General features: G+C 46.9%; 1 protein-coding gene across 3 annotated transcripts; it reads left to right on the forward strand.

The window, feature by feature from the left end:
• The first annotated feature begins 1189 nt into the window (after positions 1 to 1189).
• On the forward strand, positions 1190 to 25408 carry NAA30 (N-alpha-acetyltransferase 30, NatC catalytic subunit). 3 transcript variants are annotated; one of them, XM_044436426.1, is made up of 5 exons: positions 1190 to 1318; positions 1471 to 2358; positions 12441 to 12564; positions 14676 to 14731; positions 23599 to 25408. In XM_044436426.1, exons 2-5 carry the CDS (start codon positions 1474 to 1476, stop codon positions 23734 to 23736), a joined length of 1203 nt encoding a protein of 400 aa, XP_044292361.1. In that variant the 5' UTR covers positions 1190 to 1318; positions 1471 to 1473; the 3' UTR covers positions 23737 to 25408. The 3 variants fall into 3 exon arrangements, with proteins under 3 accessions (XP_044292361.1, XP_044292362.1, XP_044292363.1); XM_044436427.1 differs by lacking the exon at positions 23599 to 25408 and adding an exon at positions 23414 to 23580; XM_044436428.1 differs by lacking the exon at positions 14676 to 14731.
• Positions 25409 to 25888: the final 480 nt, after the last annotated feature.

A 25888-nucleotide genomic window follows, 5' to 3' on the forward strand; every position in this document is an offset into this window, starting at 1 on the left:
CCCGTGCCTGCTCAGCCGCTGAGACTGGCCTCCGTGGCTTTCCACTGCCTCTGTGGGTTCGGGGGCCCTTCCCTTTGTGCCCAGGGTGCACCCCTAGGCTGTGGCCCTGAGCGCGAAGGTTATGCCCCCTTCCAGCTGGATACCCTCAGCTTCCATCAGCCCAGCCAGGATGACCGATGAGGAGAGACTGCGAATCTGAGACTGTTCCACTGGGAGCAAGGCAACCCAGGGGCCAGTCCTCACCCGGCTGCTGGATTTCCCAAGCGTTGGCCACTGTGTGAACTGCAGGCTAGACCGGTTGGGCACTTGACTCTTCTTATGCTCTCAGTATTCAGGAATGCTAGGAATTGTAGTCCAAAATAACTGGTGCCTCCCACACCAGGGAAGCACAACCAAAGAGGTTTTGCCAAAAGTTGCACCCTAGAAATGCACTAGAGGCAGTGGGGCAGCATATCCACACAGCAGTGATCCAGGGTGCTGAACCCTACCATCTGTCGTCCTAAATAATTTTAATTTATTTGTTTATTGTGTTTAAATCCCTTTTTTCCTTTCGAGACACTCAAAGCAGTTTACATAATTTTCCTCCTCCTCTCCACCTTATCCTTAAAACAACCCTGTGAGGTAGGTTGAGTGAGAGTCTGTGACTGGCCCATGGTACAGGACCATGGAGAGCTCCTCAGTCTAAAACCTGGCGTGCATACACTGCCCCGCTGGCATCGGCACGCGAAATATATTTTCCGAGCCACGTGACTTGTGTGTACTCACTAACACGTGTCATCCTTTGCTTGTTCGTGAACATCAGTTGTAGGGCCCCCGCCCCTCCTCATCCCCACCAGTTCCCGCCGATTCTGCGGCTCATCTGCGCCTGCGCAGCTTCCGCTCCCCGCGAGAGCCTTCCCTGAAGAAAGGAGCAGGCGCGGGCGCATGGGGTTCCCTCGCGCGGCGACCATAGAGTCCGATGCGACCATAGAGTACGGTAACCAAGACGAGACGAGCCGTAAAGCGAGCCGATGGCCCGCCCAAGTGTCGCGCGCGGCCGCCACGGGAGGCAAAGGCGGCGAGCGAGGAGCACGCGCCCGCCCAGGCGAGGCCACGCCTCCTACCCCTTTCTCCTTCCTCTCTCCCTCAGTCCTTCCTAGGGGGCCGCCGTAAAGTGAGGCGGCGTCGCGAAGCGTCGCTCGCCACCGCTTCGCGCTGGAGCGGCGGCGGCCTGGCCTGACAGGAAACCTGCCCGCGCTTTACGGCCGCTGGATGAGGAGGAGCGGAGAAGGGGAGCGGGAGGCGCCGCGGCCGCTGCTGCTGCTGAGGAGACTTTGCGGTGAGGAGGAGGACGGGGAAGAAGGAGGGGGCGCGGGAGAGGGGAGGGGGAATGCGGGGCGCGGGCGGGCACGGGGAGGGGGCGCCAGGGGCTTCTCCTTCTCACGCTCTCCTTCTCCCTGTGTCTCTTTTTCTCCCTTTCGGTCTCCTCAGGACATGGCCGAGGTACCGCCCGGGCCTAGCAGCCTCCTCGCCTCGCCGCCGGGAGCCGCCGCTTCGCTGCTTTCGCCCTTTCCGGGAGCTGCCGCCGAGGAGGAGGAGGAGGAAGAGGAGGAGGAAGGCGGAGGCGGAAGGCCCCGTGGGGGGGAGGAAGAGGAGGAGGAGGAGGTGGTCGGGGATGAAGAAGGGCGGGAGGGGCTCCCCTCGCGCCGCCGCCTCTGCCCGCCCCGCCGCCTCAACCACCAGCTCAACGGGCTCATCGCCGGCCCGGACTTGCGGCACTTGCGGAGCTCCCTCAAGGGCAAGGTCCTGAGCAGCAGCAGCAGCAAGAAAGGCGGCGGCGGCGGCGGCGGCACCGGGCCTGCCCCTGGCAAGACAATGGGACACGGGCAGGAGCCCCCGCACCCGCCGCAGGAAGGGCCGCCGCCTCCCCCGTCGCTCAGCAACCACCTCCGGGTCCCCCACCCCCAGGCAAGGACTGCACAGCCCCAGCCCCGCCACCACCATCGCCGCCGCCCCCACCACGACGACGATGCCTCTGGCCCCTCCGCCGGGGACAGGAATGGGCTGGCTGGGGGAGGCGGGGAGGAAGGCCAGGAGCAGGAGCTGGAAGGGGAGGAGGAGTCCCTGCTGCTTCTCTCCAGGTCCTTGGCCTCCACGTGCAGTTTGCAGAAATGCTCCGTGGGTCCCCCCACAGACTCTTCCTGGGCTCCGCAGCAGGTGGAGGAGGAGAAAGGGGAACTCACGATACGATATGTCCGATACGAGTCCGAGCTGCAGATGCCAGATATCATGAGACTGATCACCAAAGATCTGTCTGAACCCTACTCCATTTACACATATAGATATTTTATCCACAACTGGCCTCAGCTTTGCTTTTTGGTAAGTTGGAGGTAGGGATGGGGGTAAGGGAAAGAGACGTGCTTTAAGTGTGTGTTGCTGGGTAGGGTGGGTGCAGGGTTGACCAGCCGAGGCTGCGGGGCACTGGGTTGTGTAGGGAAAAGTTACAGGGTAAGGAAAACTCAGCAGCACACACCCCACTGTTGGTCAGTAAAACACCTTCTATGCAAAATCGGGTTGGGGATCTCTGGGGCTGCTGTTTGGAGGTCTCTGAGTCATGAAAAGTTTTGGATAACAAAATCTTACATATTTGTATGCAATGTAGATTAGCACAATAACAGAGAAACTTTTGGGGCTTGTTAATTTTCAGGAACTAGGATAGTAAATTGCAGGCATGCTCAATGATTTCAGAGTACTAGTGTTGTCTTTCAGAATAGCTGCAGGGTGTTGAGTCATTTGTTGTTTAATTGCATTGGCTGTTCTATTTGTTTTCAGGATATCTGCCCAGTAAACACATGAAATAGAAAAATTAATTGCTTTAAGAACTGCTATCACATGAATTTGCTTTTGGAAAAAATAGATTTTTTAAAACTTATGAAATCATAGCATTTTAGCCTGGGTATGGTTCACTCCTGCAACACCGGATTAATGTAATGCAATGTCATTTCTGAAAAGCAGTGAAACTGATTTTAGGAACTTTTTAAAGTTTGTGCTGTACAGTGTTTCACAATCACAAGCTTCCTTTTGGTATAATTTTTGTCCAAGCTTCTAGTTTTGATAGGAAAGCTAAAATCTTGAGTTATCCCAATATCCCAAGTGAAATTGGAGCAACTGGCTTTGTCTTTTCATACATTTGAAAAATGTATACTTTATAGCCTATTCAAAGATAGGCTGGACATGCACATGGTGGGCATGTTGTGAGCGGAGTCAGCTGGAGCCAGAGGTCAGACTAGATGGGCCAGGAGACCCCTTTTGACTCGCTCTGTTTCTATGTTCTCAGCCTCCATACTAAATGCTGTTTTGGATGTCTTCACTTAGTTTTCTGAGACAGTTTGATATCCTTGATAATGGCATCTGATGGTTCACTGAAGCTAGCAAAAGTTTTAGAATGATGAAATCCAAGATTGCAGAGAATTAGAAACACAATGGGTTTGTCTGCTTTTCAGTAGCTTATAGTGTCTGTTTTAAATGATGAAGTTTTTATGTAGTAAACACATGCTTTACTTATAACATCCCTCTAATGTGCAACATTTATTGATCCGGCCTCATCAAACTCCATTTACGAAATATGGATTGGTCAAATTACAGAGCTTAGTGTTTGTGCACCCAGGTAGATAAGAGGTTGTGAGCACGGTCCTTGAGAGATTTTCCTTGTAGTATATCTATAAACAGTGAGCAGTAAGAGTGGTGTGAGAAGGAAGGGATAATCTGTAAGTTCAACTGAGTTTATATGTTAAAGAAAGAGGTTTTTAAAGGAATTCATGTTAATCTATAGTATGTTGCACTGTACTTTTCATGGTTGGTCCTCAGACTTGTCAGGCTTGCTTGGGTTTAATTTTATGGAGGTATATACAAAATAAGGCTGTTCTGTTCAGACTGTGTTCAATGGCAAGCCAACTAATTAAGTAGGATAATATTTAAAAAGAAAAGGGGAGGTGTGTTTAGAAGAACTTGACAGACTACTTTTGTTTTTTATTGAGGATGCCTGTGAGTGTGTCTTTGTGTTGTTGTGCCTTTTAAATTTGGTAATTCTTGGAGCTTACATTGTGAGAGAAGCTCCTAAGCTATTCCCTTGATCTTTCCAGGGAAGATGTCACCTATGGGTTTTGGTCTGAAATGTATGTTATTTATCAGATGCTGTGAAATGTATGTTATTTATCAGATGCTGTTAAGACTGAGCTTTCTAAGGGCTTGTGACATGAAGACGTATAGCAGGAGTAATGGATGGACATGAATAACAGGTTGCGTGGGAAGCAAAAGTAATGGTTTGAGGAAAGTGTTCATTGTTCACCTCTTCCTAGCGACAATGTCAAGGCCCGCTCATCATTGTTTGCATTTGGCCTATGAATCACAGAACCCTTGTGTACAACTGCGGTAGATCTGGCCCACCTTTATTTAATGCACACGTGACTTCAGAAGCCACTGGCTTGGCCTCAGCATCAAAACTGAGCACCGTATCTTGGTTCAATGTCATCTTCATGCTATATTTGGTAAAAAGGCTGAGGATGTTCATGGGCAGCTGCTTTTAAGAAAGTGATTAAGCAACTTAAGTCAGGCAGTACCTTCATTCAGCACAGCTTCTAGCACTTGTGAGACTTGTTTCTAAATAGTCATTTGCAGGGTTGATCTTCCAGAAAGCTGAACTAGACACACTGCAAAATTGTAGTTTTGAAGGTATTCTAATAGGCAAATTTATCACTTCATTGTTTATCGGTGTTAATATTTCTGAGAGTTCTGACTGTGAAATACAAAGTGTTCTTCGTAAATCTTTATTGCTTCTGTTCTGCAGGCTCAGTAAGACAAATAATACTGCAAGATGTTTGGATCCATTATTAGTCTTTAGCAGCATTATTCTCTGTGCAGTGCATACTTGATCATTTTTTTAACATCACTATGAAGCTGGAACTAATTTCATAGTATTTGGGAGAAGCACTTAGCTTCTCAGCAATAATGAGGTTCCTCATTTAATTGGTCGTAGTAGTATGCCGTAATTGTCTCTTGTTTATGAGTTTTGGTGGAAATACCCTAATAAGATACAAATGTTTAGTAAACTGAGAAGCTAAATGATTATGGGAGTTCTGTAAATGTCCATTCTGTCTTTTGAACAGTAATAATCTTGTTCAGGTGTCATCCTGGTCCAGTCTACAAATGATCATTTGACTGTCAGGAATGTATCACATACCTCACTCTCCCTGTCCTTCTATTAACCCCTTCTTCATAGTTTACTTGGTGTGAATGGCTAGCTTGATTTCAGGTGCCTCAGCACACTATGGCTAATAATTCTATGTCTAGGATTGTCTTCGAACAAACCATGAAAGAAAGCAGGCATTCGCACAGATGAGAACAAAGAGGAAGTGTGCAGGGCTGTGGCATGTACATGACCACTAAACCATGGTTTAAAGATAGGACTGTCATATGGTTTGAATTAGGCCTCTGAAGAAAAGTTGCACTGTACTTCTAGAGCTGCTTCAACAGCAGCACTGTTCATTGAGCTGTCTTCCTCAAAATAAAGATAGAAACTCTTGTTTCCAAACAAAGGAACGCTGGAATTCAAGTGCTGATTGTACCCAGAAAGAGGAACCCGTGGTTCTAAGATTAAGTACCTTCTGTTTGCATTTGCAGTCATTTATCTCTACAGTTATTTGTTGTCACTGTTCCAAGACAGTCATTGTCTAACGCAGCCCCATTTAAGTTTAATCCACAGGGACTGGTCTTTTGCCCACTTCTTAAAATACTTAGAATAATAGAATTGGAAGGGGCCAGTAAGGCCATCAGGTCCAGCCCCCTGCTCAATGGACAACTCCAGTGCCATATTGCTTAACAGTCACTCAGTTTTTCCTGGTGATCAGGTGGCATCCGGCTTCCTGTGATTTCAGCCCATTTGAAGAGTACTAGCATATCCCCCTTCAGCCTTCCTTTGGTCATGCTTCATGCCCATTTCTTTCTATCTCTCTTCATAAGGCTTTGTTTCCAGTCCCCTGAACATTCTTGTTGCCCTCTGAACCCTTTCCAGTTTGTCTGCTCTTCCTTGGACTATAGTGTACAGGACTGGCCGCGGTACTCCTAACCAGCACTGAGTAGAGGAGGAACTAGCACTTCATGTGATGTAGAAGTGATTTAATCAATCAATCATTAAATTCGGTTCCAAATAGCATTTGCCCTTTTAGCAGCTGCATCAGGTGTTGCTATGTATCAAGCTTGTGATCTACAATTCCAAGATGCGACATGCTTGCAGTATTTGTGCTAAGAATCCCCCTTCTGGTAGCTATGCATTGGGTTTCTTTTTCCTAGGAGCAGAACTTGGCATTTATACCCTTTGAATATCATTCTGTGGTCTTCAGCCCAGCACTCCCAACCTATCAAAATAATTTTAATACTGTTTCTGTTTCCCAGGGTATCAGCTATGCCAGTTTTGTGTCTTCTGCAGATTTAATAGGCATTCCATGCTCTTCCTCATCCAAGTCAGTTGCAGAATCCTGCGGTACCCCACTCACAACCTCCTCCCGGTCTGAGGATGTGCCATCCGTGAGCACTCTTTGCATCTGATGCTGTAAACAACACCTGATAGTTGTTTCTAGACTCCTGTGAGGTAGTTTGCTAAGCAGAATATCATTGGACACTTGCCAGGAGTTTTGCAGAAGTCAAGATGTATTATGTCTACAGCATTCCCATAGTTGTCCAGGGATATTTGGCAGGATTTGTTCTTGAGGCTTCTAGCAATCACTGCATTGTTTTCCAGGTGTTTACACATTGACTGCTTTATAATCTGCTCCATAGTTTTCCCAGGGATAGATTTCAGACTGACTTTCTTCCTCTTTTCTGTTTTGAAGATGGAGGGATCATTATTGCTCCTGAGGTCATCTGGCACTTAATCCATCCTCCATGATTTCTCAGTAATCATGGACAATGGTTCTAAGAGTTCTTCTGCCAGTTCTTCTGTTACTCTAGGAACTTGGCCATTTGCCTGTAAATCTCAAGCTCTGATCCTGTCTCTTCACCTCAGCTGGTGAGGATCATAGAATGAAAAAAGTCTGCCTTTTCTTTGTCATCATTTTGATGTCCTCGTTGAGTAGCTGAGCCACCTTTTCTTTCCTGTGTCTTTTATTACATGCTTATTCGAAGAAAGCTTTTTTGTTGCTTTTAGCATCCCTCACTAACTTCAGCTCATTTTCAGTTTTGGCCTTCTGGACACCGTCTCTGCAGTTCCATACAGCCTTCCTGGATTCTTTCTTTGTAGCCTGCCCTTCCTTCCACTTCCTATTCATGTCCTTTTCTGTTTTCAGGTCATCTCTGAGCTGTCTTTATGCCACACCGGATTCGCCTGTTGCCTTCTTTTTTCCTTGTTGGAATTGTTTGTAATTGTGTATTTAGAGTTTCCTTTTAAAAAATTCTATTCATTTTTGACTCCTTGTCTTATTAGAGTTGCTTGCCGTGGAACCTTGTCTTTCTTACAAGTTTATTAAAATTGCCTTTCCTAAAATCTGGGGCATGCATTTGGCTACACTTGGCTTTTGCTTCCTTTAGAATCAAGAATTTGAGCCTGACATGGTCATTTCCCCACAGAGTTCCCATGACTGCCACTTTCCCCCACTGGGCCACTATCAGTTAGAGTCAATCATCCAGTCCCTCCCTCCACTTTCTGCAGGGAGAAGTTATCACAAGTCAAGAATTTCTTGGAGGGGGCCTGTTTGGCAGAATTTGTTTTCCAATTACCATGGAAGCTAAAGCCCCCATTACTACTAAATCATGACTCCTTGAGACAGTGTCCATTTGCCTTTCAGAAGTTTCCTCCATGTTTTTTCCTTGATTGGGTGATTGGTATTAGACTCCAATCACCATGTTCTTTTTAATTCTTTGTTGTATTTATTTTAATCCAGATGCTCGTCTCCCTTTAGAAACATAGAAACAGAGTGAGTCAGAAGGAGTCTCCCAGGCCATCTAGTCTGACCCCCGGTTCCAGCCAGCTCCGCTCACGACATACCCACCATGTGCATGTCCAGCCTGTCCTTGAACACCCTCACCGATGGGGCCTCAACCACCTCCCGTGGAAGCCCATTCCACACCCTGGGGGTCCTGACTGTCAGGAAGTGCTTCCTGGCTTCTAAATTGAACCTTGAACAAGCTTCGCTCTGTTGGAGCGCGTCCTGCCCTCCTCTCCTTTATTTCTGTGCAGAGCTACTTATCTTTAACACATAGCACAATTCCTTTCTGTTCCTTCCATTCTTCAACTGCTTGAATCCCAGTCACAGGAGTCATCCCACCAAGCTTCGGTCAAATGGCAGTAGTTACCCTCCCATATTAAGAGTTTGATTAGATTCTGTTTGTTTCCCAGGTTCCAGGAATCAGTATATAGACACTGAAGACCATGTCACATCTCAGGTCCAGGGAGACAGCATCTCGGGGGGGGGGGGGGGTGGATCTTTGTGACATCCATAGGCTTCAGTCTCACAAGCAAGTTGTGTCCCGCAACTACTGTTCTTCTAGTTGTTGTCAGCCTTGATATCATTGCCTCTGCTTGGCTGACCTGCAGCCTCTTGCTTGCTGTCGCATGGGATGCCCTGTAGTTCATCCAACCATTTTTACAGGTGGAGTAACCTTAACCTTGTGTGGGCCTAGCTACATGCTTGGTTAAAGATGCTAATTTGTATGCCTTTAAGTTATTAATGACAGTTGGCCGAGCACCCCTTTTAAGATGTTAGGAACTAAATGAGACTTTGCTTTCAACGGAATGAAAACTGTTTGTCATGGCAATAACAGAATTTGGAAGTGGCTGCTTGGAAACTACTCTAGTTAGCAGCTTTACACAGTACAATGCAGTCCATAACCCACAGTGGCTTGTTAAGTACTTTTCTGCATGCCAGTGCAATTCCCTCTGTGACCCCTGAATCACTGAAGGGTAAGTGACTGGGTGGTTAACAGCCACCCCGAAATGACACCATTGTGGCTTATTAAGAAACCTCACAGCAAGCAAACTGGGCCTTTGTCACAGTAACCTGGTGCCATGGCCAAGCGTCTGCCTCCAAGCGATAGCAGTCTCACTGGTGTTTCTTTGCCAATGATTTTATTGTTACTTTTGAGCCTCTAGTGAAGTGCTGAACCCTTTCTACCATTCATTTCCCAAAGCTCTTTTTAGGAACCCATCAGTGTCTCGCCCCAGCTGGTGGGGCACTGCAAAAGCAGGCACACCTCCACCCTTTCTCCACGCACCTAATTGGGCTGCCTTCCCGTCATGATGACAGGCGGCCGCATCTGCCACTTCGGGGGGCACCGTATCTCCATCAGAGGCTTCACATTTCAGCAACCCCTTCCTCAGGCCGTGGTTCCTCTCTGGTCCCATGACCGGCTAGACTGGCCTGAGCTGAGAACATGTCCTATAACTCGGGCTCTGCCTGTCGGTTTCCATGTGGCCCAAGCCCACTCACAGCCCCTGAGTTCTGAGTCCTTTGTTAACTCTGCTCAACAACCCCCAGATTTGGGCCACACACAGATCTAAAGTGGGAGTTGAGTTGTGGACTGGGTGCCCAGCATGACGGCTTATCTGAGCACGTATCATGATCCGGATGCTGCTGTACAGTCGCATCTGTTCTGCGCCTCCCAGTGCAAAGGCTCTGTACTCTTAAAATCCGAAGGGTCTACACTGCAAGAGCATCGTGGTGCTGGCGTAAGGGCACGGGGGGCTCACAGTTTGTGCCGGCATGGGCATTTTTAAGATCAAGCAGTTGGCTGTACTCTCCCTGCCGTGCAACAGCTGTCCACTAGCAAGGCCGGTTTGCGTGCTGTGTGCATGTGCCCTTGAAGTCACAACATGAATGCACTTATGTCCAGAAGTGGGGAAACAGCAACAGCACTTGAGTCCCATTAATTTCAGTCAGGGGATCAAGCACCTGCTTAAAGCCCTCCTGCTGAATTTGATGGGACTTCAGTTGTGCTAATTGTGATTGTTTTGGCTGCTAGTCTATAAAGCTTCCTAATTTCAAAGATCATACAGTTTAACCTGTAGAATCATCCATGCAAGCATTGGCTCTGTCACGGTGGTTGCCTAATACAGTCAAGCTACTTGGCACAAAAATGATGTTCCCTTAACGTTTTCAGCATTAGAACAACAAGTCTCAGCACCTAGCTGTACACATCAAATCAAGTATTTCACGTAGATGTTTCCCTCTTGCTCTCTCTGTCCAGAACTTGAACACAATTGCCCTGCGGGCCATAATAACTTGGATGTTGCTCTGCAGCTTATTGTTGCTTAAGTTCAGGTGGTCCAACACCTGGCCCATGGGCCCTTTGCAGGCGCCAAGGCCTTGTTCTGCCGCCCTCTTGCCACTCAGAGCTCCCTCATCCTCACCCCACCCCCCGCCAGTCCAGAGACCAGCGATGGCACAGACGTGATTGCATTGAGCTCTCATGAGGCTGCCCGGCCCTCTTCCTAAGGTTCAAGACGAGCAGGTTGGCTTGGCGGCCTCGCAAGAGCTCGCCCATCATGCCCCACACTGCTCCAGTTGACAAGCACAAAGGCGCTCGCCAGCAGGAGGAGACGGGGCATGCTGGGAAGAGTTTGTCAGCTCAAGCACAAGAGGCCCAGCATGCCAATTCCAAGAAGGCCGGAGGAGCTGGGGGAGCCACATGGAAGCGTTTCTGAGTGGGAGAATTGGGGAGGAAAGGGATGGTCCACCCCAGAGGAGCGGTCATGGAGCTTGGGCTGCAGAGGAGGCACTGCAAAAGCCAATTCTGAGATCTCATATCAGTTTTCTCCCTTGTTCAGTGCTTAACTGAATGTATTAATTGGTTGGATTAAATTAAATATATTGCAAACACTTTAATTTACAATATGGAAATGTAATTCATTGTGTGGCTCCCAGGTACCATGTTAAAGTCCTTCTGCAGCCCTCAAGATACAAAAAGTTGGACCACACTGCCATAAGTTGTTCTACCTTAACCTTCAAGGTTTCTGCTGCCCAGTTTAAATAAGGAAAACCTTTGGATGCAATCAAATTAAATCTAGTATCTTTTCCTTAACCAAATAAATATAAGAATTTGTGCAAGTGTGAGTTAACTTGGGTGGTTTCTTTGTTGTCCTGTAGCATTGTAATTTCAGAAGATTTACAGGTAGACACTTATATATGAATAGAAAAATGTATAAATTTAGCATGAAAATACATTTTTGTAAGTTCCAGGTCTAAATTATTTTTCACTTAAGTCAGCCTTTCTGTGTTAGAGATCAGTTTCTGTGCATTCAGTTTATTTTATCATATAGAAATATACTTTTTTCCCTTTTCTGCAATTTCTTCCTTTTCTGTCTTAAGGCTTTTGATGAGAATAATGCATTAGGAAATGTTCAATTAATATCATGCTAGTACTTAAGCGGTGATTGCCTCTGCTGGCCAGTGAAGGGCATTTGGGCACCATAAAGACCATTAAGAAATTCCACTGTGACAAATGGTATCTGTTTTTCTGTGAAATGAGAGATTTGGGGGAAGTGACCTTTCAGTGTGGCCTAAAAGAAATTAACAAGACATTCACTATAATTTAAAGTTGGCAGACTGCATTTCAAAACCTGAATTTGGCTGTTCTTAGTATCAAGGCTGTTTCCCCCCAGTCTTCCAGCCAGTTCTGCCAGGATGTCCCCTGGTGTCCTCTCTTTGATTGCAGTTGAGTGCATCATTAGAAGACAGATCATGAGAGCAGCATATTTATCTAAATTGTGCTCAAGTTTCACCTTCAGGATTTCATCATTCTTTTCCTAATGCAGCTGGAAGGTGTAGTATCAGTGAGGCATCTTCTGAATTGCATTCAGGTTCCTCTGCCACATGATCTGTGGTTTCTGCATAGAGTAAGACATTAGCCAAACAATTCTGAAGGTAATGGCTTAGGTCCTAAGTAGCACAAACAGAAGGAAGTTCACTTGAGATCTTCCTGTCCTCGCCCCCAGTAAGCCACTTAGCAGGGCTCTAGAACCACTCTTCAGACAGCATGGGATGCGGCAAGCAGGACTGCTGGTGGAAGGTGGAAATTGCTCAAAATTGGAATCAGTTTATCCCCATTTTGCAAGAGAAGGGGTATCCACATGCTTCTGGAAACTCTTCCTTTCTGCAGCTCTGTTGCCCATCTCCTGCTCTGGAAGAGGGTCAAAAAGAATGCAGGGGACTGAAGGAGAGGGGGGAAGTCTTACACAAACTTCCTTATCCTCACACAACTTTGAATATAAGCCCGTAAATGTTGCATTACTTCTTTTGAGAAATTGTATACCATACCACAAAATGTGCAGGGTGCACTCTGAGTTGGCTGGAGAGGCACCTGTCCTCAACACCCAGAGTGCCGACTTTACATAAATGGCCCTGTAAAATTGTGGATTCTGTGGCACTGTGATTGGCTTCTTAATCTCTAATACTGTGTTTGCATTTTTTAAGGCAATGGTCGGAGACGAGTGCGTTGGTGCCATCGTCTGCAAGTTGGATATGCACAAAAAAATGTTTCGCAGAGGTTATATAGCCATGTTAGCAGTGGATTCCAAATACAGAAGAAAAGGCATAGGTAAGAACACGCACGTCCTTTAAATCTTTCATAACGTACTAAATAGGTGTTGCTGCCTCAAAACAGAAATTTTCGCACACACCCTTCTGTGTTGCATGTTAAGTTGGGACCCTTCCCAGCCACCCAGACCTCTGTACAGTCCCGGGGGTCTCACCCTGGAAGGGACCCCCTGCTTCCGTTTCTTCAGTATATTACGGCACACAAAATACAGCATGAGGCCTGTGTTGAGTGAATTTGTTCCTCTTCTCTTTCCATGATTTCCAAGTGACCACACCTCCCCAAGGCATCTGCAGATGCACAGTGCGCTGCATTTACGGAAACAAACTTGGACAGGGGCTGTTCTGTGCCTAAAAACTCTTTGATTTCCACTATGGAAGATTCTCCCCATCATATTATGAATTACTTCAAGCTGTGCATTTTGTCCCAGTGGTATGCAAATTACGCCAAGCGCATGTACTTAATCATGGAAAACAGCAGACATCCTTTAATGCCTAATGCCCTTCTTCTGTGCGCATGCGTGCCTGCGTGTGTTTGTTCCAAGGAAACAAAAACAATCATCCCCAGGAAGGCGTGAAGGCTGAGATTGTGTGAGGTCACCAATTTGTCCATTGTCAAACAAAACCTTCGTCATCTCAGCAAGTTCCCTGGGCTTGCGCGTTTGCGCCGCCAAAATCATTGGAGTGGGCCCATGGCTAGATTTTGAAGGAAAATTTTCATGCCAGGCACAATGAGGCCTTTGTGTGGTGGGCTAAGACACATGATTCCCCTGCGTAGATGTGATGCGGGCATACGGCTTCCCTCAGGCAGCCAGGTACAGCTGAACTGCCAGTTGCCAGCCCCTGGATTCTGTACCTATCTCAGAAGGCACCCTCGCATTTTCTCCTCTTACCTGGGAGAGAGCTGTCGCCCCTTTCTACCCATTTTGAATGTTTGCTTCACTGGCATGAATAGTTAACACACTGAGTAGGAGACAGAAACCAACAAATGCCCCAGGGAAGCAACACCGTAGGATGTTTGCTAGGCTTGCTCCCACGTGTGCCTGATTACTAACTCTGGTAGCTCCAGATTTCTTGTTCAGACCAGCAGAGTACCCATTTTGCAAAGGCAGAATTTGTCCCCACCTTTAGGCATTGACCCCAGGACCCATCCATACACGGGGGCCGGGCACTGCAGTTGTGCTTCTGAATTCAGCAGGAGCAGGCCCCTGCTGGAGGGGTGCTTGCCATGCAGTTGTGGTGCGTGCATTCCTGGTGCGCTGCTTCAGACAGCTTGCGCGCTGCTGACGATGGCAGTGATCCAAGAGTGCCTTGTGTGCGGTGCCCCCGGCAGAACTCTTTGAAGAAAACCTGTTCCCCCACCCACAGTACACACTTTATTCCAAGACATAGAACGCGCCTCGCTTTCCATTGTTCTAGCAGCGCTTTATTAAAAATTGACGTGCTTTGTTTATGTGCAGTGCCTTCTCTCTAAGTTGCCAGCTTTCCTCGTGAGGTATCTTTATGTGTCCTAGACTTCCGTAGAAGAAATCTAGGTGCAGAACTTTGAATGCAGTGAAGGAGAAAAAGCATAGACCTTGGGTTTTAAAGTGTGGGGACTTTCAAAAGTGTTGCGTTCCATTTTGCCTGATAGAAAACACTGATAACGCAGGGAATGTTAGCATTGTAAACACTGTTTTATTTAAAATCAAGATGTTAGTTGTGGATCTCACAATACGCACATTTCAGACCTCTCATTTTGTAACCCGGAGTTCACTATGCTGTGGCTAGGGGGAAGACAGATTTTTCTGTGAGCCACATTGAGGATCTTTTGGGGTGAAAACAGCAGGATGAAAATTCTAAAGTAGACCATGTTTTACTTAGGATTTGGTGGCAGGAAATGCCCCATCCCAGTTTAATGTGGAAAACCCCAAGGGGTGGGGTGGGTGGGGAGTGTTTTCTTCTGAGATAGAGACTGTGTGTATTAGTTGTACAGAATGTCTACAACTAATTGACTTACTGCTCCAATTAAATTAAAGTCTTTTATAAGATCATAAGTTGCACTTTAGGAGTTAATTCGTGCTGAGATAATTTGTCCCTGTAATTTAAATTTGTTGCTTTTAATCTCTGTTCCAGGTACAAACCTGGTTAAGAAAGCTATTTATGCCATGGTAGAAGGAGATTGCGATGAGGTGAGTCTTTTCCTCCATTGAAGGAACCATGTTGTCCTGCTTTGCTACCTTGAAGGCCATCTTTTCAAATGCTTTTTCCACTGTAAGCAACTCTTCAGTTGCAGCAGTATATAGAATGCATTCAGAAAAGTACATTATCCTGAACACTTTTGGTGACTCCAGGAGAAAAGAGTGGGTCTCTCTCTCCATTGGCCAGAGCAGTTGTGTCTGCGGAGCCTATTTTTGCATATGCAGACACCCCCAAACAGTGGAAGAAGCCAGCATTGTATTGAATAAGAGTAGCTGCAAGTAGCATTCCTGATTTGTGCAGTTCATCAAGAGTTTCAGGCTACTGAAGCTTCCTTGCTTAGCTGCAGAATACGGGTCCTCCTTTGATTCCCTTCAGTGCATGTCTTTGTGAGTCCAAAGCCCACTCTTGAAAGCACAGTACAGTCTCCTGTTCCCTCTGGTGTTGATCAGCCAGGTATCCCTTTGCCCGTTATCTCCCTGGCTTTGTACTGTGGCCCAGCAGCGTCTCTGACCTGCTTGGCCCTGCGCCTGATACAAGGGGCAGGTTCACGGGCAGATGAAAGTCTTGTCTTATCTGTGTTGGCTTGGCCACCGTTTCCGGGAACTTGAGTAGTTGCTTTCACAAACTGAAGAAGCTACAACCCAGGCACTCATAAAGCGCTGTGTTTCCTGGCTTGCGTGTAAAACGATGTCAGCGTGTTACGAAAGAAACAATAAGTTGGGGAGTGCGAGGGTGTCCTCTCCTACCACTGCTCTTTCTGCGAGAGCAGGAGTCAGGCTTTCTTTCTCTTTGCAGCAGCCTTTGTGCTGCAGCAGATGCTTGATAACTCAGATGGCTTAGGAAATTATTCAGCTTGTCCAGCTCTTTGACTGCATACAGTTATTTTGTGCCCTTTACCCCACACGATACGTAATGTCTTCACTACACTGTGTTGGTAACTTTGGAATTTTAAGCGGTATTGAAGTCCAGGTTTTGTAAGGATTGGTTGCCTGTATTGTACTTCAAGTGAGAGCAGCAACTGTTGACTTAAGCTGGTATTGAAACTAACGTGCTGGATGTGGAGGAAGCCCTGCAGCTGCTGGCTGGGGAACCCTCGTGGGGCAGGGGTGGGCAGCTTGTGGCCCTCCAGATGTTTCGGCCCACAGTCCTCCAGTCAGCATGGTCAAGGGTGGCAAATCGTGGAAGCTGTGGATCCTGGAAGTCAGGACTGATGCTTTAAATCAGGGTGGATAGAAATAAATGATTTTTTAAAAAATAAAAAATGATGTTTTATTTAAATCTAATTTTCATTTAAATTGGATTTTTTAAATTAAATGCTTTTTGAGGAAAAATCTATCTAAAGATAGTTTTCCAGTTAAGATACACTGTAGTCCAAAGGTTGTTCATCATGAATTAAGCTTAGTTTTTACTTATGTAGCATGAGACTTCAAACAATATTTACATTTTTGGGTAAATAAATTCCATTAATCCATTCACAGTGTCATGTTCTTCCAGAGGTTTCTGTAAGATTATTGGGCAGTTTTTCTCTCTAGAAGATATTAATTAATTAATTTCTAACCTAGCCACCCAGCTCCCTGGGTGGGTTACAACAATAAAAAAATATATAAAAACAATATAGAAACACCACACTCAATGAGAAAACATTAAAATGATAAAACAATAAAAGCATACCCACCAGATCTCATGATTTCATAAAAGACATCCCATTCCATTAAAATAACATTAAAAACTGATTTAACAATTAAAATACCTGCAGAATAAAAAGGTCTTCACCTGGCGCATGAAAGCGTGTAAAGATGGTACCAGACAAACCTTTCTGGGGAGCTCATTCCAAAGTCAGGGTGCCACTCCTGAGAAGGCCCTTCTTACTGCCACCCTCCTTATTTCCTGGGCAGGAGGCCCCCTCAGAAGGCCCTCAGGTGCAGGTCTAAGGGATCAGGTCGGTTCATATAGGAAGAGGTGCTTTCTCCCATAAGCTTGCGGGCCTATAATTGTACATGTTTAAGCCGGTTATTGCTCATTTTATTACATTATCATCATCATACATTTATAACCCACCTTTTTCTTCTCGCAAGGAACCCAAGGCAACTTGCATAGTCCTTCCATTTAATCCTCACAACAACAACCCTGCAAGGTAACTCTGAGAGTGAGTGACTGGCCCAAAGTCAGCCAGTGAGGTTCATGGTCAAGTCGGGGCGAGAATGTGGGCCTCCTGGATGCCCAGCAGCACACCACAGTTAGTGTGTTGAACTGGAGCCCAGCAGGGCAACAAACCAAAAGCAAGTGGCAGAAGATGAGATAGAAGCTTAATGCATTTCGCCTTCAATAAACACTAATCCTTCTTTAGAACCTAGGCCAGGGTTTAAGCGTTCAAATGTACCACCAGGCATCTGCTGTTGTTTTCCATCTGCTCAGCACTCTTGCTTCCGGCTGTGTAGACCTCTGCAGCTGTGCATCATGGTTTGCCTTTGCCCGGCCACCGTGCTGTCTCGTGGGGCTGGTTCGCTTGCACTGGCAGCCCACGGACTATTGGACATGAGCAGGAAAAGCGAGGGTGCCACTTCCTGGCCATCCACCTCTTTCTCTTTCACTCAACAACCTGCCTCTTTTTGAGCAGAAGGGGACATTTGCGACCTGCAAACCCAGAGCAGCGGTGTGCTTAAGGACTACAACAAACCACGGGTTAATTGCTGGGTTGTTTACCCCCAAACAATCCAGTAATCCTAGTTAGCATGTCATGTTCAACAGCCTACAAACATGCCAGTGAGTAAGCTATGCATTAAAAGTGGAAGTGCAACAGCCCAGTGGTTGCTTAGTGCTTGTGCAGACCAGCCTATGGCTTACACCAGTCTGGTTGGGAAACCCATTTCAGCCTCTGGTCTTTCATCCTTGCTTGCTAGCTGCTCACAAACCATGATTCTCAGCCATTGTTTGACATACTCAAAAAAAAAAAAAAAACTTGTGGCTTATGTTACAGCCCCCTTTTAGCTCATTAAACAGAGATCCAAGATTACTCAATCCAAAACAATTCTGAAATATTGACTTTGAGACATCTTGTTTTTGCAAGGACTTACTGGCAAAGAGCCTGTCCTGAGTAACCAAGAAAAAAGACCTGCCAAGTGCTCAGGATGTCTGTAAATTTGAAGGCCAGCATTTAATCACTCCTTGGAGAGCAGGTGACCTGGCACGGCTTGTCTGGAAAGATTTGGGTTCAGAAATGCCCAAACTCACAGGACAGTCTAGGTCTGAGATGCTGCTAACACCGGAATGAATGCTGCTTGTTACAATTACTGACCCCTGTACTCTTTTGCTTCAATAGCTGTTTCTTGTCCTATCCTGAAAAAATAACATTACAAACACTACTAGTACAGCCAACGATTTCCTTATTTATTGGCAGTGCTTACAAAGTGCTTAATATTAATATTCCTAAGCAGTTCACTTGCCAGTATTTTAAAGTCACATTTAAAATGCACAGTTAAACCACTTTGGCTACAGTAAGGGCACAAAAGAAGGAACAGTGAAGTGGTGCAGTACATGATTAATTGCCAGAGAAAGGGAACGTGTGCTTTCTCGGGAGCTGTCTGAAGCACATTTTCTGCCAAACGAAGAGTAAGGAGCGGGGTTTCCAGAGGGTGGACATCATTCCCAAAGGGCCCATTTCAAGGCAAAGTGCGGCGGCATTCGCTTGGTCTTGGGATCTCCAGCAGAGCCTGATCAGGAGGTTTTGAAGGCCTGCAGGCCATGCATGCGGGAGGGCGGTGTGCTGGGCACCCTGGCCCCAAGTGGCTGTGGGCTTTGCAGGTCTTCCGGCACGGCTTGGCAACCGACCCAGCCGTTGCGTGAGCTCAGCTGGGCCTCCCAGTGAGCCCTGCAGCGGCCACCTTCTGCACTAGCTACGGCTTCCAAACCAAGCCCCAGAGTAGCCCTGCCTGAGGCACATTTCACTGGCCCAGTCACGAGACTACCTCTGCCCGCAGTCACAGCGGCTGTTTACTTATTCCTCACCCTCCCTGTAGCTGAAGGTCTCGGGGCAGTGCCTAAGAACAAAACACTATACAACTCATAAAATCAAAGCAGCATTGAAACGGATTTAGAACTGCTATAGCTTATTGTGACAATGACCCTACAAAAGGAAGGCCGCCCCTTTCTGGGAACAAGCATTGTTGGCACACCAGCCACAGTTTGTCAAGGGCATCCCAGGCCAGTGAGGCCACCTGGGATTCCGCTGGCAACGGTGGACCCAGGATTACCATCAAACTACGTACCTGCTTTTCAAAGGGAACACAGCCACATCCATAACAGGTGGACAGCCCAGTCCCTGCACCTGGGAACTGCCCGCTAGTGTCTCTCTCACCAGCATTCAGAACAGTCTGGCTCTGGCCACCGAATATTAAAAGGTAACGATGCCTGGCCTCCAGGTTGGGTCGGGAAAGACCCAGGTGGGTTTACTTAATTCTGAAGCAGCAGCTGAAAAGGCTTGAAAGGTTTGCTCTGGCCCCAAGGTGTTTAGCAGCTAAGATACAGCAGACCTGTCAGATCCCAGGGATAGTTGAAGAATGACAGGGCAGTGATGGTGTTCACATTAAAGTACGTAGGCCACTTTTCGTCTGTGAACCCACAAAAGAAGTCAATGACTAGCTATAGTTAGGTGATTTTTTTCCCCTTTCTTGTCAGGGTGATAGTGCAAATAATCCCACTCAGCTGATGAGATAAAATAAAATTCCATTGTAAAAATTGCCTATTGCTGGGACCAAAAACTGAAAGATAACATTCTATTTAATCCTGCAAGATAAATCTTAAGTCTTAATAGATGATCGCCTTGCAAGTAATGCCCGAGCAAACTGATCTCCTTCTGCAGTTGCGGCTTCTCTCCTCTCTCCTTCCCCATTGCACTCCTTCCATCTGATTCAGGAAGCTGGCCAGCTGGAGGAAGGCAGAAGGCCAAAAGACTGAAGGGACACGGACTGGTAGATGGTCCCTGCTTCTGCGTCTCTCTCGGGCGTAGGGCCGCTTTAGCTGATGTACTGCAGCGCTGGCCAGCTCAGTGCCTCCTTTTGCTGAAGCAGCAATGCTTCTCCAAGGTAATTGTTTAGCAAGTGCGAAAACGCGAGGAGGCACGGCACTCCGGAGGCGCATCTGGCGAGCTTTTTAAACGGAAAGACTGTGTGACATGTTCTGAACCGAGCCGTTCTCCAAGGAGCAGCTTCTTGCATTGCGAGTGCATCGGATGATTTGGCTGAATACATTCAAGTTTTCAAGCTGCTGTTAGACTTCCTTGCCCGTGACATGGTAAATTCCACGGCTGAAGTAGGATGCTTTGCGTCGGCAGGGATCCGCACCATGCCACTGGGCACACCTCTCAGTGCAAACTGTCCCTTGAAAGGTGTGTGTTGAGGTGGCAGATGGCTGAAAATTCTCTTTGGGGTTTGATTTGTTGCTTTTAAGGGAAAAGATGCACTTAGAAACCACCCAGAGAGCTTCGGCTATGGGTGGTAGAGAAATGAAATTAATAGTAACAACAACAGATTTAAATTTAATTTCATTTTATTTCTTTCATATATTTTCTGACCACTAACCCATGTTAATTTACAACTAAACAGTGCCATTTACACCATTTCATTCCTTCAAGTAGGACTGTGCATCTCTTTGTCCCACTGTGTTCTGCATGCTCTCCTTTTTACCCATGGAGAGAATATCTATAAGCTATTCCCAGAGTCTCCCTTATGACCAGCACCCATGACACTTTCAGGGTAATAGCAGCATTTTATACACCTCTCCTCAGAAACAAGTTCGCTCCCAGGTACACAGGTAAAAGTTTGCAGGCTTCCTTCCAGTGTTGCTTCTTTCCGCTGCACCCAGCTTTGTTCAGACAAAAAGCAGAGTGGCAAACGAAAATAAAACAGCCATGAGTGACAGGGTGAAAGCGTGGTTTGATGGCTCCTGGGTTGACAAAATCCAATTTCCATTTTTAAAACTCGGATTACTTGATTTTTAGAGCGCTGTTTTTTTGTTTAGCCTGCTATATTGCCCTGCCTTCCTTAACATGACAGCCTGCCATGGCCAACCAAGCAGGTCTGGGACCAGCAGGGTTTCTTTATGGTGAGTTATTGTGCGCAAACTGAGTGCACAGACTTCTTTTCCAGAACTCGGGAGGCGGGTCCCACAAGCCCTTCAGCAGGAGCCCCGGACACCCCAGCTGCACCGCCCGTGCTGCTGCAAGGGGCATCCACTCCGCTCTGGGCGTGCATGCAAGGTTCAGGATATGTCTTAGAGAAGTGCAGTATTTCACCACTCTTAAAAAAAATAAGCATCCAGTTACATTTGAAAAACCCCATTTTAGAAACCCAGTATATTTATTAAAAATGGTTTTCAACCCAAACTGGCTGCTTTGCGCACTGTTCCCACACACAGTCTCTGTGCCACCAGAATGAGAGAATCCCAGTGTCAAACTGCAAGTGAATGACCGGACCCAGGCTTTACGCGAGCCACAGTCCGCTTGTGCAGTGGGGTCGCCTGCCCCTTCTCCCCCTGCGCCTTCCCCCATGTGCCCCAGATCCATTCTGGAGCACCCCCACCCCCTGGAGCAGATGTGGGGTCACGCAGGGTACTGCTGGGAGAAGAGGAAACCTGTTCCCCTTCTGCTAACATTCAGCACAGCCTTAAAGGGTTGGTGGATATTAATGCTGCTGTTGGAGGCGGGAACAGCCTCTGAGCCATAACGTTGGTGGCATCCAAGACAGGCAGAGCGGTGTTGATCGCATTACGCCCCAGCTCAGCCGATCTCTGGCCACCCAGAGCCAGTTTGAGAGAAATTGGTCTGTGGCTCTTCCAGAAGACTTGCAGCTCTGTAGAGAGGATGCTGCCACAGGCACTCTCTGTGCTGGCCGTGCCCCTCCTCCTGGCAATGGCGCCGGCGTACTTGCAGCAGAGGGGAAGATGCTGTGCGGGGAATGGGGGACGCAGGAAGTCCCCGGTGTGGCCGTGAGCCTGTGGGCGGAACGAGCAGGGTGACAGAAGGGGTCCTGCGGAGAGGAGAGGAGGCGCTCTCGGCTGGGGGCTTTGATTCCCACCGATGTCTGCATGCAAAGGGTCCACAAGTGCCATAGCTGTGGCAGTGGCACCATTTCCAGCTGGCAGCCACCTGCTGCAGCGCCAGGTGAGGCATCAGGCAGGTGTCCACGGCGCGCTGAAGCCTCCCTGCGTTGGCTGTTTGACCCACCGGAGGCCTGACAGGTGATTCAGCGTTTTGCTGGTGCCTTTTTCTGTCCGGCACCCCCTGGCTGTGTTGGATGCCAGTGGAACGGATGCCCTGAGCTTTCCTGAGCACCTGATTCTCCTCACGGGCCTTCTTAGGACTCCCTCCCTGGTATTTAGCCCAGCATGCTGCTGCCACTCTTGTCAATGTCACCCTTCAGCTCACCTCGGTGGCAGGCGCCGTTTTGTTCCGCAGAAGAACTCCCGCCTACGGAGTGCCTTTCTCCCTCGCAGTCTGTCCCTTTCCACTCCCCCTCATTCTTCCTCCTTGTCATTTCCCTCCAGTGCTCGCGGTTGCCTCTCGATATCCGCAGCAGAGTAACAAGCAGGGAACAGACAGAAATGTTACGGCAAAGGAGTAGCACAGAGGGGGGCAATTGCTCATGTTTGAAGGTAGAGCAGTAAATGGGGAGGAATCAAGAAAAGCAGCACACAGAAGCGAGCGTGGCAAGAATACGAAGGCGGCTGTCGTCTGCTCCTTGCACATTTGTGCAGGGCTGTGGGGGAGAGCAGCAGGTGCGTGTGGCTGGTCTGGAACCGTGGCTTGGTGTTTTTAGGGGCTTGGGCCAGAGGGCCCCGAAAAGGGACAAGGCACGAGGCTGGTGGCACAAACCACACCGTGCGGGGCGATGGCAGGGGCGAGCAGCGTGCTCTCTAGCCACTCTCACAATCCCAACCGCTGCACTGTCTCTCCGGGTTCGGACCACAGAATCAGCCACCACGAGTGCCGACCCTGGAACAAGCCGTTGGTTCTCCGGGCAGCTCCTTCATAAAATGATCAGCCGCTGTGCGGATGCAGCACAAGGCTCGTGGGCGCCACAGCTCGCCGTGGCTGATCATCCTGGTGGGGCGTATGATGCATACCAGGTCGTTGCCCCAGCAAGTTGTTTCTGTGCGTGTGAAAGTGCCCTTTGAAACCCTGCATCTATTCATGTTGCTGATTCAGTTTTCTTCTTCCAGGGAGCTCAGGAGTCTCCCCATTTTTATCCTCACAACAACCCTGTAGGGTAGCTTAGGCCAAATGAGACTGACCCAACATCACACCGTGGACTTTATTTTTTATTACAGTTGTGCATATCCTCTCTTGAGGAATGCTAATCCTTTCAAGCCGGCTTACAAGTAGCATCCAATATATATTTAAAATACACATTTGGTGCTGGGTTAGCTGGTGGTTGCTGGCCCTGGGAAAGGAACAAGCTCTTGGTCTCTCTCTGCTCCTGGCTGAAGAGAGACTGCGCCAGATCTCCCCAGGCCTCATCCAGTCCTCTGAGAGCGGCATCACTAGTTGTGAATTGTTACAGCCGAGGACATTAGTTTAATTTTGTAAACACCTTACACGTGCCCATGTCAGGGGAATTGAAGATGCACTTTTGAATTCCTAAAGCCATTCCTGGGACAACTGGAATTTTCTCTTGCAGTCTTCCCTGGCATAGGGCTTCTGGAAGATGACATATGAAACACGCTCTTCCTCGAGAACTTGACTGTTGCCTTGAGATGCATATTCAGGTTGACTTGGTGGGTTTCTGCAGAGCTGCTACAATTTGTTCTCTGCCAAGCCCAAGAAGAATGTTTCTCTCCTTGAAAAATGCGCTTTCTTTTGCAGGTGGTGTTGGAGACAGAGATCACAAACAAGTCTGCATTGAAACTTTATGAAAACCTTGGCTTTGTGCGAGACAAGAGGCTGTTCAGATACTATTTAAATGGAGTTGATGCACTGCGTCTTAAACTGTGGCTGCGTTAATCGGAGGACTTCTCTTCCCAACCAACATGGCAGCCGCGTCCTTTGCATGCACTGCAATTGTGTGGAATTGCTTTGCAGGGGGACGCGGTATCTTCCATGCAGCTCCTCTCTGTGCGTGTCCCATCGAGCGTCGCACCCAAATCGTTGCACTGTGTGGCTTGGCACATCTTGTTCTGAATTCGCAACAGGTTGTTTCGGACTTCAGATCCTCTTGGTAGCCAGGAAGATGTGCCACTAGGTAGCCAAGTTCCCTTCTTTTCATTTGCAAGCCGACTGACTCTTGTTATATAAACAGTGAACATTTTATCCGAGAACCTGTGTATGCAGAACACAACATTTTGGGGGGTTCGAGAGAGAAGCCAATGTAGATTGTAAAATTCTATAAGTATACTAACATTTCATACAAAACTCACCATAGATTTTTTTTCTGGGGAAAATTAAAATGGTTTCAACTTTAGGTTTTATTTTTCGATATTGAACTTTCCATTCTTAAATATTGGTACCTCAGTGATTAGTGAATGAAAAAATGTATTGTAGGGTGGGTGTGTGTTACATCGAGTAACAGTAACAATTAAATTGCGTCTGCCAGTGCCTGTATAGATAACGTATATTTGTCTCCACCACTAATTTTTGAGTGCATGCTTTTCTTTTCTTGATTTTTTGTCTTTGCAAGAATGGCTTTTATTTAAATTTTGGATTTGATAATAAATTATTTCATTTATAATTTGGATATGTCTCCCATGTAAGGGCTTAAAAAGCCCTTCTCTTATAGCAAGAAGTGTGAGCTATTTTTGGAAAAAAGAAAAAAAATACCTTGAGTAGCTGCTAAAAGGGAGTCTGATGCACTTTTTCCTTTAAAGAGAGTGAGGGATCTTTTTTAAAACAAACAAACCACAAATTAATGCAAATTGGATTGATTTTTTATTTAATTAAAGCTATCACGATAATAGCTAAAGAAATGTTATTTTAAAACAGTTGGAACAAATTTGGATTTGGAGTCGTACTGTTTTGCTTCCATTTTCTAAAAAGGCTTTAGTCTTCCATTCTTGGTCTTGAAAATCAGTTTCAGAGTTCATAACATCCATTTTTAAATGGCGTTCGTTTTCTCTAGACTTTTGCAAAAGCCAAAAACTCTTGCAATTTTAAGTTTCTTCTGAATTATTTGGCAGAGTGTCCAAATATTGAGTTTGAACTTTTCCCCCTTTTAAAATGGGCTACACGGGCTTGTTAAGGCCAACATCTTTTCTCAGCAGTTACACAGTGTGTACTTCTGTCTGTCAGTGCAATATGTAAAGCAAATCAGTTCTTTTTGGCAGTTCAGCAGTGACAGCATTGGTATATAATACATATATAAGCAAAGGATAAAAACAACCCTAGATGACTCATGGAAAACTAGATTGCTTCCTTATATTGAAAGGAAAATCTTCAGAATTCAACTTTGCCTTACTACATTGTATGTTAAGGATTCAACTATCATTTTGTAAAATGGCTCGAGTTACTGTACATTTGAGAGGACCTGACCTCTAGTCACCCTTTGGAGAAAGACTCATTCTGGACAGCTTGGTAAGTTGAAAGGAAGGCCATCCTTATTTGCACAGACTGAGCATCTCCCCCACTATGTATAAGTTGTGAATTGTATTTGGGAAAAATAAAGGATTTTAATTTAAAACTGGCACTTCTCTCCAGGTACCGTTTGTGTGGCTCACCACCTCCTCTCTGAAAGGCACCTTGATTTGCGGCTCTTTCCAAGCTGAGAAGGCTTGGGTGGCAGAACCAGTGGGCCTGCTTTGCCTCAGCATTTGAGATTCTCTTGGGTATCCCCAGACATTTTATCCTGGCCAGAGTTAAAATGAGCTACTGGAGAAGCCCATCATAGCACCGAATTCATCAAAGCTTGAAAGATACTCTCTGAGAGTGGAAACCCTTTTTCTCTATGACCTCTCTCTCCTTTCTCCTATTTGACATTACAGGAAGTGAGCCAGGAAGGAAGGGAGAATTTTCAGACAGGCAAATGCTCACTACCACCATAGGCACATAAGGAGCCCTGCTGGGCTGGATGGGAGGCCTCTCTCCTTCAGCTTCCTTCTCAGACAATCCGTATCACGTGCTTTTTAGACATGTGTGAATTTTAGTCTGGGAATCGTTTTTCTTT

This window comes from Varanus komodoensis, unplaced genomic scaffold, assembly GCF_004798865.1.
Source record: "Varanus komodoensis strain SLA01 unplaced genomic scaffold, ASM479886v1 scaffold3, whole genome shotgun sequence".
NCBI lineage: Eukaryota > Metazoa > Chordata > Lepidosauria > Squamata > Varanidae > Varanus > Varanus komodoensis.

Coding starts and splice junctions, on each gene's coding strand:
- NAA30 (XM_044436426.1), top strand. CDS start 1,474: ATGGCCGAGGTACCGCCCGGGCCTAGCAGCCTCCTCGCCTCGCCGCCG. Junction 2,359..12,440: donor GGCCTCAGCTTTGCTTTTTG/GTAAGTTGGAGG, acceptor GCATTTTTTAAG/GCAATGGTCGGAGACGAGTG. Junction 14,732..23,598: donor TAGAAGGAGATTGCGATGAG/GTGAGTCTTTTC, acceptor TTTCTTTTGCAG/GTGGTGTTGGAGACAGAGAT.